Source organism: Rhinolophus sinicus, chromosome 3, assembly GCF_057876585.1.
Source record: "Rhinolophus sinicus isolate RSI-liver-muscle chromosome 3, RSI-T2T, whole genome shotgun sequence".
Lineage (NCBI taxonomy): Eukaryota > Metazoa > Chordata > Mammalia > Chiroptera > Rhinolophidae > Rhinolophus > Rhinolophus sinicus.
In genome coordinates this window covers 151,476,279-151,489,180 of record NC_142503.1, presented here as the reverse complement: position 1 = coordinate 151,489,180, position 12,902 = coordinate 151,476,279, and the positions used below count along the sequence as shown (strand labels likewise).

The 12,902-nt window shown below is 33.6% G+C and overlaps 1 protein-coding gene across 10 annotated transcripts in view; it reads right to left on the bottom strand.

Moving 5' to 3' along the window:
- Nucleotides 1–589: 589 nt before the first annotated feature.
- Nucleotides 590–12,902, bottom strand: part of RNF111 (ring finger protein 111) — a 97,963-nt gene continuing 85,650 nt past the window's right edge. For 4 of the 10 annotated variants that reach the window (XM_074327656.2, XM_019732284.3, XM_019732283.3 and 1 more), the window contains exons 9-14: nt 11,175–11,327; nt 9,693–9,819; nt 5,984–6,076; nt 5,058–5,153; nt 3,877–4,004; nt 590–2,224 (exon numbers count right to left, since the gene is read on the bottom strand). In XM_074327656.2, the coding sequence (XP_074183757.1) occupies nt 2,107–2,224; nt 3,877–4,004; nt 5,058–5,153; nt 5,984–6,076; nt 9,693–9,819; nt 11,175–11,327 (715 nt within the window). In that variant the 3' untranslated portion in view covers nt 590–2,106. Of the gene's footprint in view, nt 2,225–3,876; nt 4,005–5,057; nt 5,252–5,983; nt 6,077–9,692; nt 9,820–11,174; nt 11,328–12,902 lie in introns of those variants that run through there. The other 6 variants (XM_074327658.2, XM_019732286.3, XM_019732287.3 and 3 more) reach the window with 4 other exon arrangements.

Here is a 12,902-nt window from a genome sequence, read left to right as displayed (position 1 = left end):
CAATTATTAAACAGGTCAACAGGTAGTTGTGCATCTAAGTCTCATGTAATCTTAAAAGTAAAGAAATCTATCTGTACTTCTTGTGTTTAGGGAACATCCAGAGGACTCCATCACATAGAATTCTCCCCATCTCATACTTCTTCAATCCCCTGCACAGGCCCTGGGTTTTCCAGTGGCAAAGTCCTATGTCCCTCATAGGCTACCGGTAGATAGGCTATGTGCTCTTTTCCCCAGTAAGATGGCAGACATGGATCACACTCTCACTCTCTTGCCCCCATCCTGCCCGCCACCCTTCTACAACTGCAACTTAATCAAGTGTTCTTTTTGAAAGGTTATGTTATATCCAAATTTCTGAACCACAGTCCATCCTCCATCTCTCCACACACTACTTTGAAGCATGTTTGATACTTACTAATACTACTACACTGTAACATTTACTAATACAAAAAAAAAAAAGGGCAAGTAGCCATAACTGAATGAATACAAACACCAAATTATGCAAATGTCAAACTTCAGTGAGACCACTATTTTGGAATTCCAAGCTGTTTAATGTAAATTGTTTTATAAAAACTAATTATGAAACACAAAAGACAATAGAAATATAAGTTATTTATTAATCAATCAATCCACTTACAAAGCAGGTGGCTTAATGCAAGCTTACTGACATCTTCACATATGATCCATGGGAACATGTCTTCCACATACAGACAGTGATGTTACTGACTGATGCCTTTTCAATCTGGGACATATTAAGCATATTTAAACAAATAAAATTTGGCTATCCTGCATATGAAAGTATCTTGATAATATGCATCCTGAAGTGGATTAAAACTTTCTCCAAAGGAGAAAATGTTAGTATGTTAACTTAACTTTATATTCTATATTATGCAGTAAATCTTAACTATAGCAATTAAAAAATTTAAATCAGTGATCGACTCTTGGTATGAAGTGGGAATCTAAAACCAGAGCAACAGTAGGTTGACAGTATAATTTGTGCCTCACAGTATCTGCAGATTTACTGTTTTCAAGTTTAAAGAGAAATAAAACAAGAGACATGTAGATTCAGCTAACTTTATTTATCTTTAAACTAATAAAAATCCCTTAAAAGTGATCCTGGGACCTTTAGTTTGAATGCATCGATACCTGCCAATGACTGCAATTCTAAATCCTGACTGAATGTGTTTACAAAATCAATGTAAAGCAGATATCTTTACTATACGTGCCTAGAAGACTGAACAAAATTCTACATGTCTTCTTCAATTTCCCCAAAATTTTGTTAAATCTGCAAGTATGTACAATCCAGCTAATTGAAATTAATATTTAGTGTTCATCGGAGCTGTTTCACAGCAGCAAAAATTAAATCAGGGCAATAAAGTTCTAAACGATGTAGGAATAAGGTAAATACAATCAGAACAGCAGTCTAAATGTATGGTATCAATATCAACTCTATCTGTATTGTGCTGAAAGGAAAAAGATACACCAAGGAAATTCTATTGATCACTGGTGATGTGAATACCACCTGCATCTGATTGAATATGGTTTGTATTCTGTTCCCAGTATTGATGGTGTTTAACTCAGAACTCCATATTGTAAATATACAGCAGCCATTTTTGTCCTAATTAAGGAATGTCTTAATACACAATATTATCATTTTCTAGAGGATCTTTATACATCAAACTAAAGTACATGATTGATTAAATTAAAGGTTAGTAATGGATAAAAAAAATTCATAATTTTTAAGACCTGGTACTATGTAAAAAACAAAAGACCACAAAATCCTACTTACTAAAGCAGCTAATCTTGCCTGCAAGTTTAGGGTCACAAGCCCATAATATGTGCAAAGAAATGCAATACAAGGAACCATGCAAAAATACAGTAAAATGATACAGGAAAAATGTCAAATCTAGAAAAAAAAAAGCTTTTATAAATACATCAAAATCAACTGTATACATAAACTGTAGGTCTAGCATTAGTTGTACCATATAGCAGAGCCAGCACTCTAAGTTCAAGGCTTCCAAATCTGCGCAGGTAAGTCATGCCATCTTTGGTTGACTGCAGTACCGGGAGGATGGGAATGAGGGAGGGCAAGAGTTCTGAAACATCGTGTCAACTTTCACTTGGCAGCTGGGCCTCAATGTCCACTCTGCATATGGGGCACTTCTTATTGGTAATCAGCCACTGGTCAACACACACTTGGTGGAAAAGGTGCATACAAGGAAGGCGTCTATTAGAGGCAAAACAAAAAGCAAAATTAGTTTTATGACAACTGCATATAGAATTTATGTTTAAGCATGATACATGTTATAATTCAATAGTGCTTTAAAGTTACTAGACATCTTTCTCTTCTGTAAAAAAAAACCAAAACCAAAAAACAAAACACACACCTCTCTAATAAACATTACACCTATATTATATCGACACTGCACAATGCAATGTATAAATGACCAAGACAATTAACTGTCACAGCTATGGAACCAAACTATATAAAATTGCAAGAATTTTAAGAACAACATTACACTGGTAATTAAGTCTAGTTTTGTTTCTATACATGAGCTGCCAATGTACTGGAGTTGGAAGTATGTTCCCTGTTATATACTATTGCAAATAATTTTTTAATATCAAATCATTACATTAGTAAAGTGCTTTAAAAAATATATCATTTAATTCTCAAAAACATGAAACTCATTGTAAATAGATAGCAGACATGTTATGTTAATTAAGTCTTAATATGTAATATTATTGTCCATCTAGAGGATCTTTATACATTAAATTGAAGTACATGATTGATTAAAGGTTAATAATATTGTTATTGTTTTCATGGAATGAAAGTATTAAGTATCTACTTAATACTATGCTACTTTTTACAAGTAGGTTAAAGGAGATGTTGACTTTAGTACATTACATTATTAATTAGAAATTGAGAAATAAAGAAAGCTTCTAGGCAATCCAGGGTAACATTAAATCTAACAGTGAAATAGAAGTAATTGCTTTAAATGTCCATTTCAAATTCCATCCACTGTTAAAGAGTTGTCATACATTTCAGACTTCCTAATATTTTGTAAAAATAATAGCTAAAAAGAGGTGTTTCAATTACTTCTTGAACAGTATTGTCAATAATGTAAAAAAAATTATCTTCCATATTTATAAAACCTCACTGGAAATATAGTGTTCAAGAAACCTTATATATGGTACCATAGACAATTGTTTATACATTTTTTTCTCGCTCAGACAACAGAAGAAATATGATGAAGCTATCCTTATAAATTAGGGCAAAAAAATTACCACACGGTTCTGTTATGTTACAGGACATGTTTCATATGGGATTATGTTACATTAGGAAAAAACAGAAACAAAACAATTATTTAAGAGATTATAATAAGAAAATGCCTAAAATTAATATTGCATTAATGTAACATTTTTTAAATCAAAGTTGCAAGAAGAGAGTAGTCCTATTAAGTTGATAGGAAATTTTAGGACAACATTAATTTATAAAAGATGCTGGAAGACAAACTATATGGAGCCAATCTGGATCCACCTACTTTAAGCTTTGGAGAACACATTAATATAACTGTCTTGGCCTCAAAAGCCTCTCAAATTCTTCTTTCTGCAAGATCTATGTAAGACAATTTTGACCGCAAAACTTCCCTGGCTAACTCTTGGTGTGGCCCTAAAATAGGCAATATATTTCCCATCCTTATCCCTCTGTTGGTAATACAGAAACTTTTTGTTCTTTCACTCACTATAAGAAGGTAATTCTATGTCAGAGATTGGTAACGGAGTATGCCAGGAGTAATCTATTCCATTTCTAGTCTACTTTTAAATAAAATCTCTTGTACAGTTTTGCCAATAGATTTTACATAATTAATATCTAGTTACCTCACATCTTCACCTTCCTCTAAAATAGACAAACAGATAGTACATTTTTCCTCTGTGTCTTCCTCAGTCCCTTCTTCCCCATCTTGTTTGCAGTGCAGTTTCCTCTGTGAGAACCAATCAGTTGTTACCTTATTAGTAGAGATGACATTATTGAACAACTGAGTAAAGTCTGTATTTATTTGAAAAACAAAATAAAACAAAACCACACATTTACCCACAACATATTTCCCAGGTACAACCGTCATGAATTAATGGATGAATTAAGTGACTATCATCAAATAAGTGTTTTTAAGACCCTTAAATAATCAGCATCAAAAGCAAAATTGAATGCAACAGAAATTCATCAGTTTGAAATCTATTATTTTTAATTCACAATTAGGATGATACACGATATAAACTATATTTCTGTCCTATCACGAGCATAGATAAACTTTATTTTACTAATGAATGTTTCAAATAATATCCAAATTAATTAACACAAATTATAGTGTCTGGCTTAGATGGTTGAAGGACTTTTATTTAGTGGTAATACCTTATTAATACTTTTAGGAAACACATGAGAAAAACAAAGAACAGTAATTTTCACACCTTATTATTCTCTGTACAGCATAGTACATTATTGTTTGTTTAAAGAAACTTATTTAACATGTCTACTCCATAACTTCTAAGTACAATACTATATAAGGAATTGGGAGTAGAATGTAAGAAATGTAGATCAACCACAAGTCCATCAAAATAGGTGGCTAGTGACATTACGGTAGTGCCATATGATGGAATTCCATATAAGCTATGGAAAAAAAAATACAGGTGATATGTGGGTGCTGATATAAAATGAAAAGAAAATGTGCCAAACTGTATCTCATCTCCTTTGTGTTATTTTTGAAAGTGGAAGAAAAAAATATATACATATGTACATTATTATTAATGCATAAAAATATCCGAAAGATTACCTAAGAAATCCTTAACCATGATTTTTCTTCTGGGAAGGAAGACTGGGGTTGGGTCAGCAGGATAAGAAACTTCAGAGTATCTATTTTTACTTTGAATATTTTTAACCATATGTATATATTGTTTTAATAATAAATAATGCAGTTGCTAGACTGTACAAACTAAAAGAAGATCCTTATTAAATTTTATGCATTTTAATAATAATGTAGATGTTTCATAGAATAAATTCTTACTTTTTTGTATTTATGTGGATATGTACATCTTTCAATTGTTCCCTGGGATGCTCCACGATTGACATTTCCTAATCTTTCTTCCAAATGAATCAGTTCCTGAAGGTGAAGAATAACTAGTATTAAATGCCAGGATGATTATTCCTTGAACAGCATTGTCAATATTGTAAAAGCAATAAAGTTCCACATTTATAAACCTGCAATGTAAATACAGTGTTCAAAAAAGCCATATATGGTAAGGCAAATGCTTGTTAATAATTCTTTTCTCAGCCAATTAGAAGTGGTATGGCAAAGTTATCCTTACAGATTAGGGCAACAGACTAGCACACTGTACTATATAAGTCAGTACGTATGTATGCCTGTAAAAAATGAAGTCACTATAATAAAATAGGGAAATAAATCACACAGTAGTTCTAAGTCCCACTGACTCCAACTTCCAAACTGACATGAAGAAACAGAACTTTAAATCATATTCAAATGATTTGTTCTTGAAAATTCAAAGATGTTTAGCTATAAACTAAATTACTTAGGTTTATATTTCTTCAGCAATGTTTTTCTCAAATTAAGCTTAGTCAAAAGCACCCCCCGACCCGCCCCCACACTTAATGGTATGGTTATCTGATATTTATATTGATTTAATAAATTTCTACATTTCTTTATATTAGATTATTTTCTTTACTCCTTTAATCCTTGGGTAACTTTTGACACTAAGATTACATAAGCCTTTCTATGTCTATTGTTTATATTGCTTATTGTTTATATTGCTTATATTGCTTTCTATAATAGCCCCCAGAAGCAGTATCAAAAATTCAGACATTTTACTAAGCCTTCTGATTCCCAGCCACTGTACAATTGTGAATTAATAATACACATATTCTTTCTGCACTAAAGATACTGTGGTAAATATCTTCATGAATTTCACTACATACCTCAAAATTGCCCCTGAAAGGACCTCTGAATGATGTTCCATCCAATCCTGATGAAATGTAACGGATGTGAGGATAGCCTGCCATGTCAGGAACCTATTTTAACAGAAGAGACAGGTTAAATCAATTAAGCATAGGTCCGAATTCTACCATTAACACTGAATAATTAAAACACTCAATTCTCTCTATTCAGCTGCTCACAAAATTCAACCTCCATTAGTCTACGTAACTCCAACTAAACACTCTGATCAGGGTTAGGTTCCTCTTCAAATATAATCTCTTATATTATAACTTAAAATATAATCGGATAAAAAAGAAGAAATAGCTGTTCCATGAGATAATAGGGTTCGTATACTTGATTTATTTTGCATAAAAAATCCTCAGCAGAAAATACCCAAATTTCAGATTGCTAGGAGCCTAATTGTATAAAGAATAAAACTTTCCTAAGACCTTGTCAATTTCAGAGAGCTTTACTAAACGTATTAAGAAACAGAAATGCACAAAACTTTCCAACAAAACTTGACTTCCAGGTAAGTTTTACTTCTTTTCCTGTAACTCCCTAATAGCCAAAGTACCCTATTCCTTTTTTCGTTTGGTTCTGCTAGTGAAAGATTTAACAGTGTTTTGTAATTTTTTGTTAGGTATAGCCAATCCTCATTATTCACAGATCTCTTATCTGTGAATTTGCCTACCTGATAAAATTTATTTGTAACTGCAAAATCAATACTTGTGCTCTCATGGTCATTCGTAGACATGCACAAAGTGGCAAAAAATTTGAGATGCCTGACATGTGTGCCCTAGCTAAGGTACAAGAAGGCTCTGCCTTCTGTTTCAGCTCTTATCCTATTAACAAGTGTCTTCTGTGGTCTATTTAGTGCCCGTGTTTTTCACATTTTGTGCTTTTCAATTGGTGATTTTATTGTTTAAAATGGTCCCCATGCATAATACTTAAATGCTGGCTATTGTCCTTAAGTGCAAGAGGGCTGTGATGTATTTATGGAGAAAATAAATGTAGATACGCCTCATTCAGGCATGAATTACAGTGCGGTTGGCTGTGAGGTCAATGTTAATGACACAACAATATCTATCAAATAAGCTGCCTTTAAATAGAAACACGCATTAAAACAAGGTTATGGATTGATGGGGTGTTGTGACCAGAGGCTTGCTGTAACCTAACCCTGTATTTACCCTAGGAATTCAGTATTCATTTATTCAGTGTTTGCAGCAACCTTATAGAACATAACTACCATGAACAACAAGGGTCAACTGTATTAGGAAAGGGAGATGCTGGGACAGAGCACTATTCGAGCACTATTCTTCCATCTTTATAAATGATTCTCTGAAACTATTTTTTAATCAGCTTCCACTGAGTCATAACATACTTCTAGCAAGTTTTATAGCTTGAAAAGACAACTCATATGTGAAAAAGAATTTAAAATAAGCAATAACTTTTAACCTTCAAATAACCTATTATTTTTAAATATCTGCAACTTTCCTTATAATCAAGATCAGTACTACCCAGCTGTCAGCAGATAACCCAACCTCCTACACATCTCCAAGGAAAATGAAAATGCAGAAAGGAACTCCTACGCCCCAAATTATTTAAACCTGCACTTATCCTGTAAACCCTCCCTAGTCTCCTTTCTCTAGGTTTTATGAATGAGCCTCCTCTTCTTCCTATTCAAAGTTCATCTCTATCATGGGCTCCCATCTCCCGTTTCCCCACCCTGGGTCATCCACCCCTTTCTTCTATATCTTCAAACAAATTCTTCTGTCTAATGTTGTTCTGTCTTAACCCTAAAAATACCTTCAAGTTTCTCCAAACCTAAGGTATCTCCTTAATCCTGGAATAATTGCCAACCCATTTCCTACCTTCCTTTCACAACCAAGCTTATAAAGCAAGTAGTTTATATTCATTGTCCTCACATTTTCATCTTCCTTACTGTAGTATACAAAGCACCCCATCTCCATCCTTCCCCATTACTGAAATCACTCTGACAAAAGTCACTAATAATCCTTCAATGTCAAATGCATTCAACATTTTTACTTTATTTTTTTTTGGGGGGGGGGTGAGATCCTACTGTTCATATTATCAACATTATTTTACTTTGTTTCTCCTCAACTTCTCTAGCCAGTTCTCAAAATCCTTTGAAGTACAGTATTATCATTCTCCAAGGTTTTCTTTTCCAATCTTGTCAGTCTACATTTTTTTCCTGGAAATCTAATCCTCTTCCATAGATTGATATGTTATGGAAGATATGTGAAACACATATATTATATATTGACAGATCACAGCGTCCCTAACTCAGATATCAGTTCATGGTTTGGAGGTCCAGGCCATAAACTTATTAACTTCCTATTATTGGGCAGTCCACCTTAACGTACACAATATGTCCAAGATCCAATATGTCCAAAACCTAACTTACCTAACCCCTTTCCTAAATCCTTATCTAATTAATATTCTCCAATGTAGTGAATGCCATACACTTAACAACCCAAGACAGAAATCCAGAAGTCAGCCTAAATATTACTCGAACGTGTGGCCAACTGCCATTGCCTTTGTTCAGGGATTCATCAACTTGATCTCTTATACTATAATGTCCTAATGAGTTTCCTTCCTCCCACCTAAAATTGATTTTTCAGACAACTGAGGAAGTGGTGTTTCTAACTACAAACTGATTAAATCACTCTGATTAAAAACATAAATATGATCAAGACTTCCCTTTCCAATGGCTCCTGAGTCCCAGTTTCTTGGCAGGACAACTTGAGTTCATATTGTTGAGTTAACCTCGCCTCTAAGATCCAGACATTCTGATTTACTTGGAATTGCTTGTGCTTAGGCTATCTGACAGCTCTTTACATGCTGTAACCACTGGTATGAGCACCCTTCTCAATTCCAAAGACTGCTGAGAAGTCGCATGTATAATAAAGTGTCTCAGCAACCTTCCCTGCAGTGTCTCTACCCCAACAAGAAAAACTACTCCCTTCTCTGTACCACTTTTATAACTGGTATGTATTATGAATAGCAAAGGATTTTGCTGAACTTATTCTTTAGAACTCAAATTGGTACCAACAAAATCTGAATCTGTTCAAATCAGATATAGAGCACAGTTTAACTATTTTTTTTTCAATTACAGTTGACATTGAATATTGTTTTACATTAGTTTCAGGTATACAGCATATGGTTAGACATTTATATAATTTAAGAATTGACCCCCTGATTAGTCTAGTATTCACCTGGCATTATACACCGTTATTACCATATTATTGACTATACTCCCTATGCTGCACTTTACATCCCCGTGACTATTTTGTAACTACCGGTTTGCACCTTAATCCTGTATAGTTAGTATAGTCCATCTGCAGATCAGAGAATAAAGTATGAATGAATCAGAACAGACCCATTACCATTATGACAAAATAAAGCACATGTCTTAGTGACAGTGGATCAAGACTGTCATCTTGGAATAAAAGAAAAATTTTTTGTCATTTTTACATTAAGAAGAGTACATTTTACAATGCAAATACAAATACAGATTTTAATATATCTAGTTACCTTTTAATAGCACATTTTCTATCAAATATTTCTCAATTCCATTAAAACATCTATAACAACATATTAAAAATATTTCCAATAAAACATTGAATTTAGAAAAGGAAGAACACTTTTAAAAGGAGAATATGTTAGAATTTTAAAAATTTTCTATTTTACCATTAAAGGAAGTGCTCCTAATTGTAAGTGATGAAGTCGAGGTGGTGCATGGTAATGGGCCAAGTGAGGATGCAAGGCTCCAGGTGTGTAAGTAGCTGCAGTCACGCCAGCTTCAATTCCCAGTTCCCTGATAAAGAGAATAATTTAACGTGTGTTTTTTTTCAATTACAGTTGACAATATTATTTTACATTAGTTTCAGATGTATATAGCACAGTGTATAGTGTATAGTTCCCACCTGGCATTATACATAGTTATTATAGTATTACTGACTATGTTTCCAATGCTGTATTTTATATCCCCATGACTATTTTGTAACTATCAATTTGCTCCTCTTAATCTCTTCATCTTTTTCACCCAGATTCCCAACCCTTTCCCACGTGGCAACCATCAGTTTGGAGAACAGTTTAATTTTTAGCCATCCTTACATCGTCTTTATGATCAACAAAAGTGAGGAAGTATTTTTACATTTTTAAAGTAATCTAAAGTTTCTTAACATACATAGCCGAGAAAAAGACAATTTAGCCCAAAAGGTTCAACTGATAGCTTCAAATTCACTTCAGAAATTAAAACCCCAAAATTCAATTTTGCAATCATGAGGAGCAAAGCAATTTGTACTCAGTTTCCCATCTCACAAAGGAATGAAATACAGCTGACCTTGAACAACACAGGCTGAGACTACGCAGGTCCACGCCATGTTGTTCAACGGTCAACTGAATAATAAATGGCCCCTGAGGTTCCTTTCAATCTAAGTCTGATTCTACTTGAGGAGCATACGAAACAGTTTACTTTTTAGGTTTATATGAATGTTATAGATGCTCCAAGGACTTCGTTTGTTGGAGAGTGTCTCTGGGTTCTTAACATCAAGAATGATTAGAAGAGCAAACACTTCATACCTCATAAAGCAAGGGTACACAAAATTTTAGAAAGAGTAAAATTTGTGAAAAGCCAAATCTTTATTTATTCCCATTTCATATTTTGCCTCAAAAGTCATCATGGATCAAGATCTCAATAGACTGCCTACAGACAATGGATTCAGAAAGAAAATTAATGCAAATCTGCTTCCATTTCTCTAGGAAATGACCACAAGCCTAGGAGGATGCAGGCTGGATTTCCCTTGTCAACAGCAGAGCAGGCGTTAAGGGTGGTACAGCAAATTTGAGTACCAAGGTGGATAAAGAAGTTGTGAAAAGTGGGATCCACTCAGGGAGTTCACTTTAATGGCAGACACCCGTCCTATGGCAGAAAAACAACACAAAAAGCTCCACTCCTGTTTGACATGGTCCCCTTCCCCAGAACTCGAGCTCCTACTCTTTCCTCTCCAGGTCTCTTTAACTCACCCAGGGACAGTGTCTCAAAGCTAAGCTGGAATTGTTTCTCCACACCATCCTTTTGTATGACATTCCACTCACTACCAGGGCTTCTCTTCCAGCCGTGTTATCACAAGCTGCTGAGCAGAACTTTAAAATAAACAAGATACTGACCAGGTAGCTCTCTCTGAAGCCTGTCGAGGATGTGAGGACATAGTCTGAGGCACATGAATATGATGCCCGTGACCATAGTTTGGGTGCATCCTATGTGGATGGGGTGGGGGGCGTTCATGTGCCCGCCTGGAAACACAGAACACAAAAAGACCACTGGAAATAATTGAATAATTGGTTATTTCTTAATGTAGAAAATAATCTAGTATTACTATTATAAACATCTATAGATTACTCATAAAATTAATTCTGTAACAACAAATTATAAAAATGTAACACAACACTAATGATTCATAATAAATCAAGAAACCCAAACCCCAAAAATCTCACTGCCCACTTATTACAATACTATTTATTACAATTCAAATATCATCCAAGGGAAAAGGCAATTTTAACATCTTGTATACCTTCTTTATAGTAGACATTTTAAGTAGGACAGAAATTGAACAAAATAAAAATTTAGAAATGAATTACCCCTGCAAATGCTGCAGGAACAAAGAAGTTACTTTATATAGACATGCAAGGCATGAAAATGGAAGCTATTTTGCTCACTTTTATAACACCATTCATTCATTTTAATGGGTAAAACTTTTAAGAGAACAAATTTTCACCTTGTTCACTTTTTCAAACACATGTAAGGACATATTAACATCATGAGTTAACACATCTGAGAAAGTGATATTAGCTCCATTTGCTGTTTATTCTGCATCCCAGTTTATTATATTTTCTCTTTCTAATCTGAAGTCAGTCAAATTTACGAATGTAAATGGTCATAAAGTTCTAAACAAACACTTAAAAAAAAACAGTTCCAGGGAGTAATTTTTATACTCTATTTCTTATTTTCTATTAGTTTCTAACACATTTACAGATTCTGCATGTTTAATCTTGATTAGAACAATTTTCCAGATACTGGAAGATACAAAATGTTAAATTGGCAACTTTCTATATAAAGGGTTACTATATTAGAATAGCAATAACAGCCAGAGATTCTGGATATAACCTTAAATTAAATAATTAAAGGAAAAAGTTACACAAGTGCTAGATCATTAATTAGATCAAGAGTTTTGCAAACCTATTCTGTAAGGGCCATGTAGTAAATAGTTGGCTCTATAGGCCACATGGTCTTGTTGCAACTACTCAACTTAGTCTTTGTAATATGAAAAAAGCTATCGATAATACATAAATGAACAAATGTAGCTGTTTTCCTATAAAATTTTATTTACAAAAATGAGAAAGTATGTTTACAGAATTAGACAAACAGAATTTGCTGCCCTCAATTAGAAAATCAGATCTTGAATTTTCAAAAGAAAACAAAAAGTTTAATTATAGTCTTTTCATGCTTGAGGCATACAATATTTTCATATTTAAATTTAGAAATAAACTAAGAGGACTATTTTCTCAATGTCAGTTGTTGAAAGTTCTACTAATAAATACTCTTCTTCCCTCTGGTTGATAACATAACAAATCAAACTGTATCTATGATAACTTTACATCTTGTTCCCCAGGATCTATAATTCTAATATTTATCTTTACTATGGAATACAGAAATAACAGACAAACAAGGGATTGGTTTGCAAACAATGACCCTTGGTCCTATTATAAAAATGGTTGGATTTCACTAAATGATCTGATATGAACTTGTTTTGTCAACAACTACAACTCAGGATAGGAGGAAGGTTCTGGTTAGTAAAGAATTAATTTCCTAGTGACATGAGGATTTAGTCTAGTTAT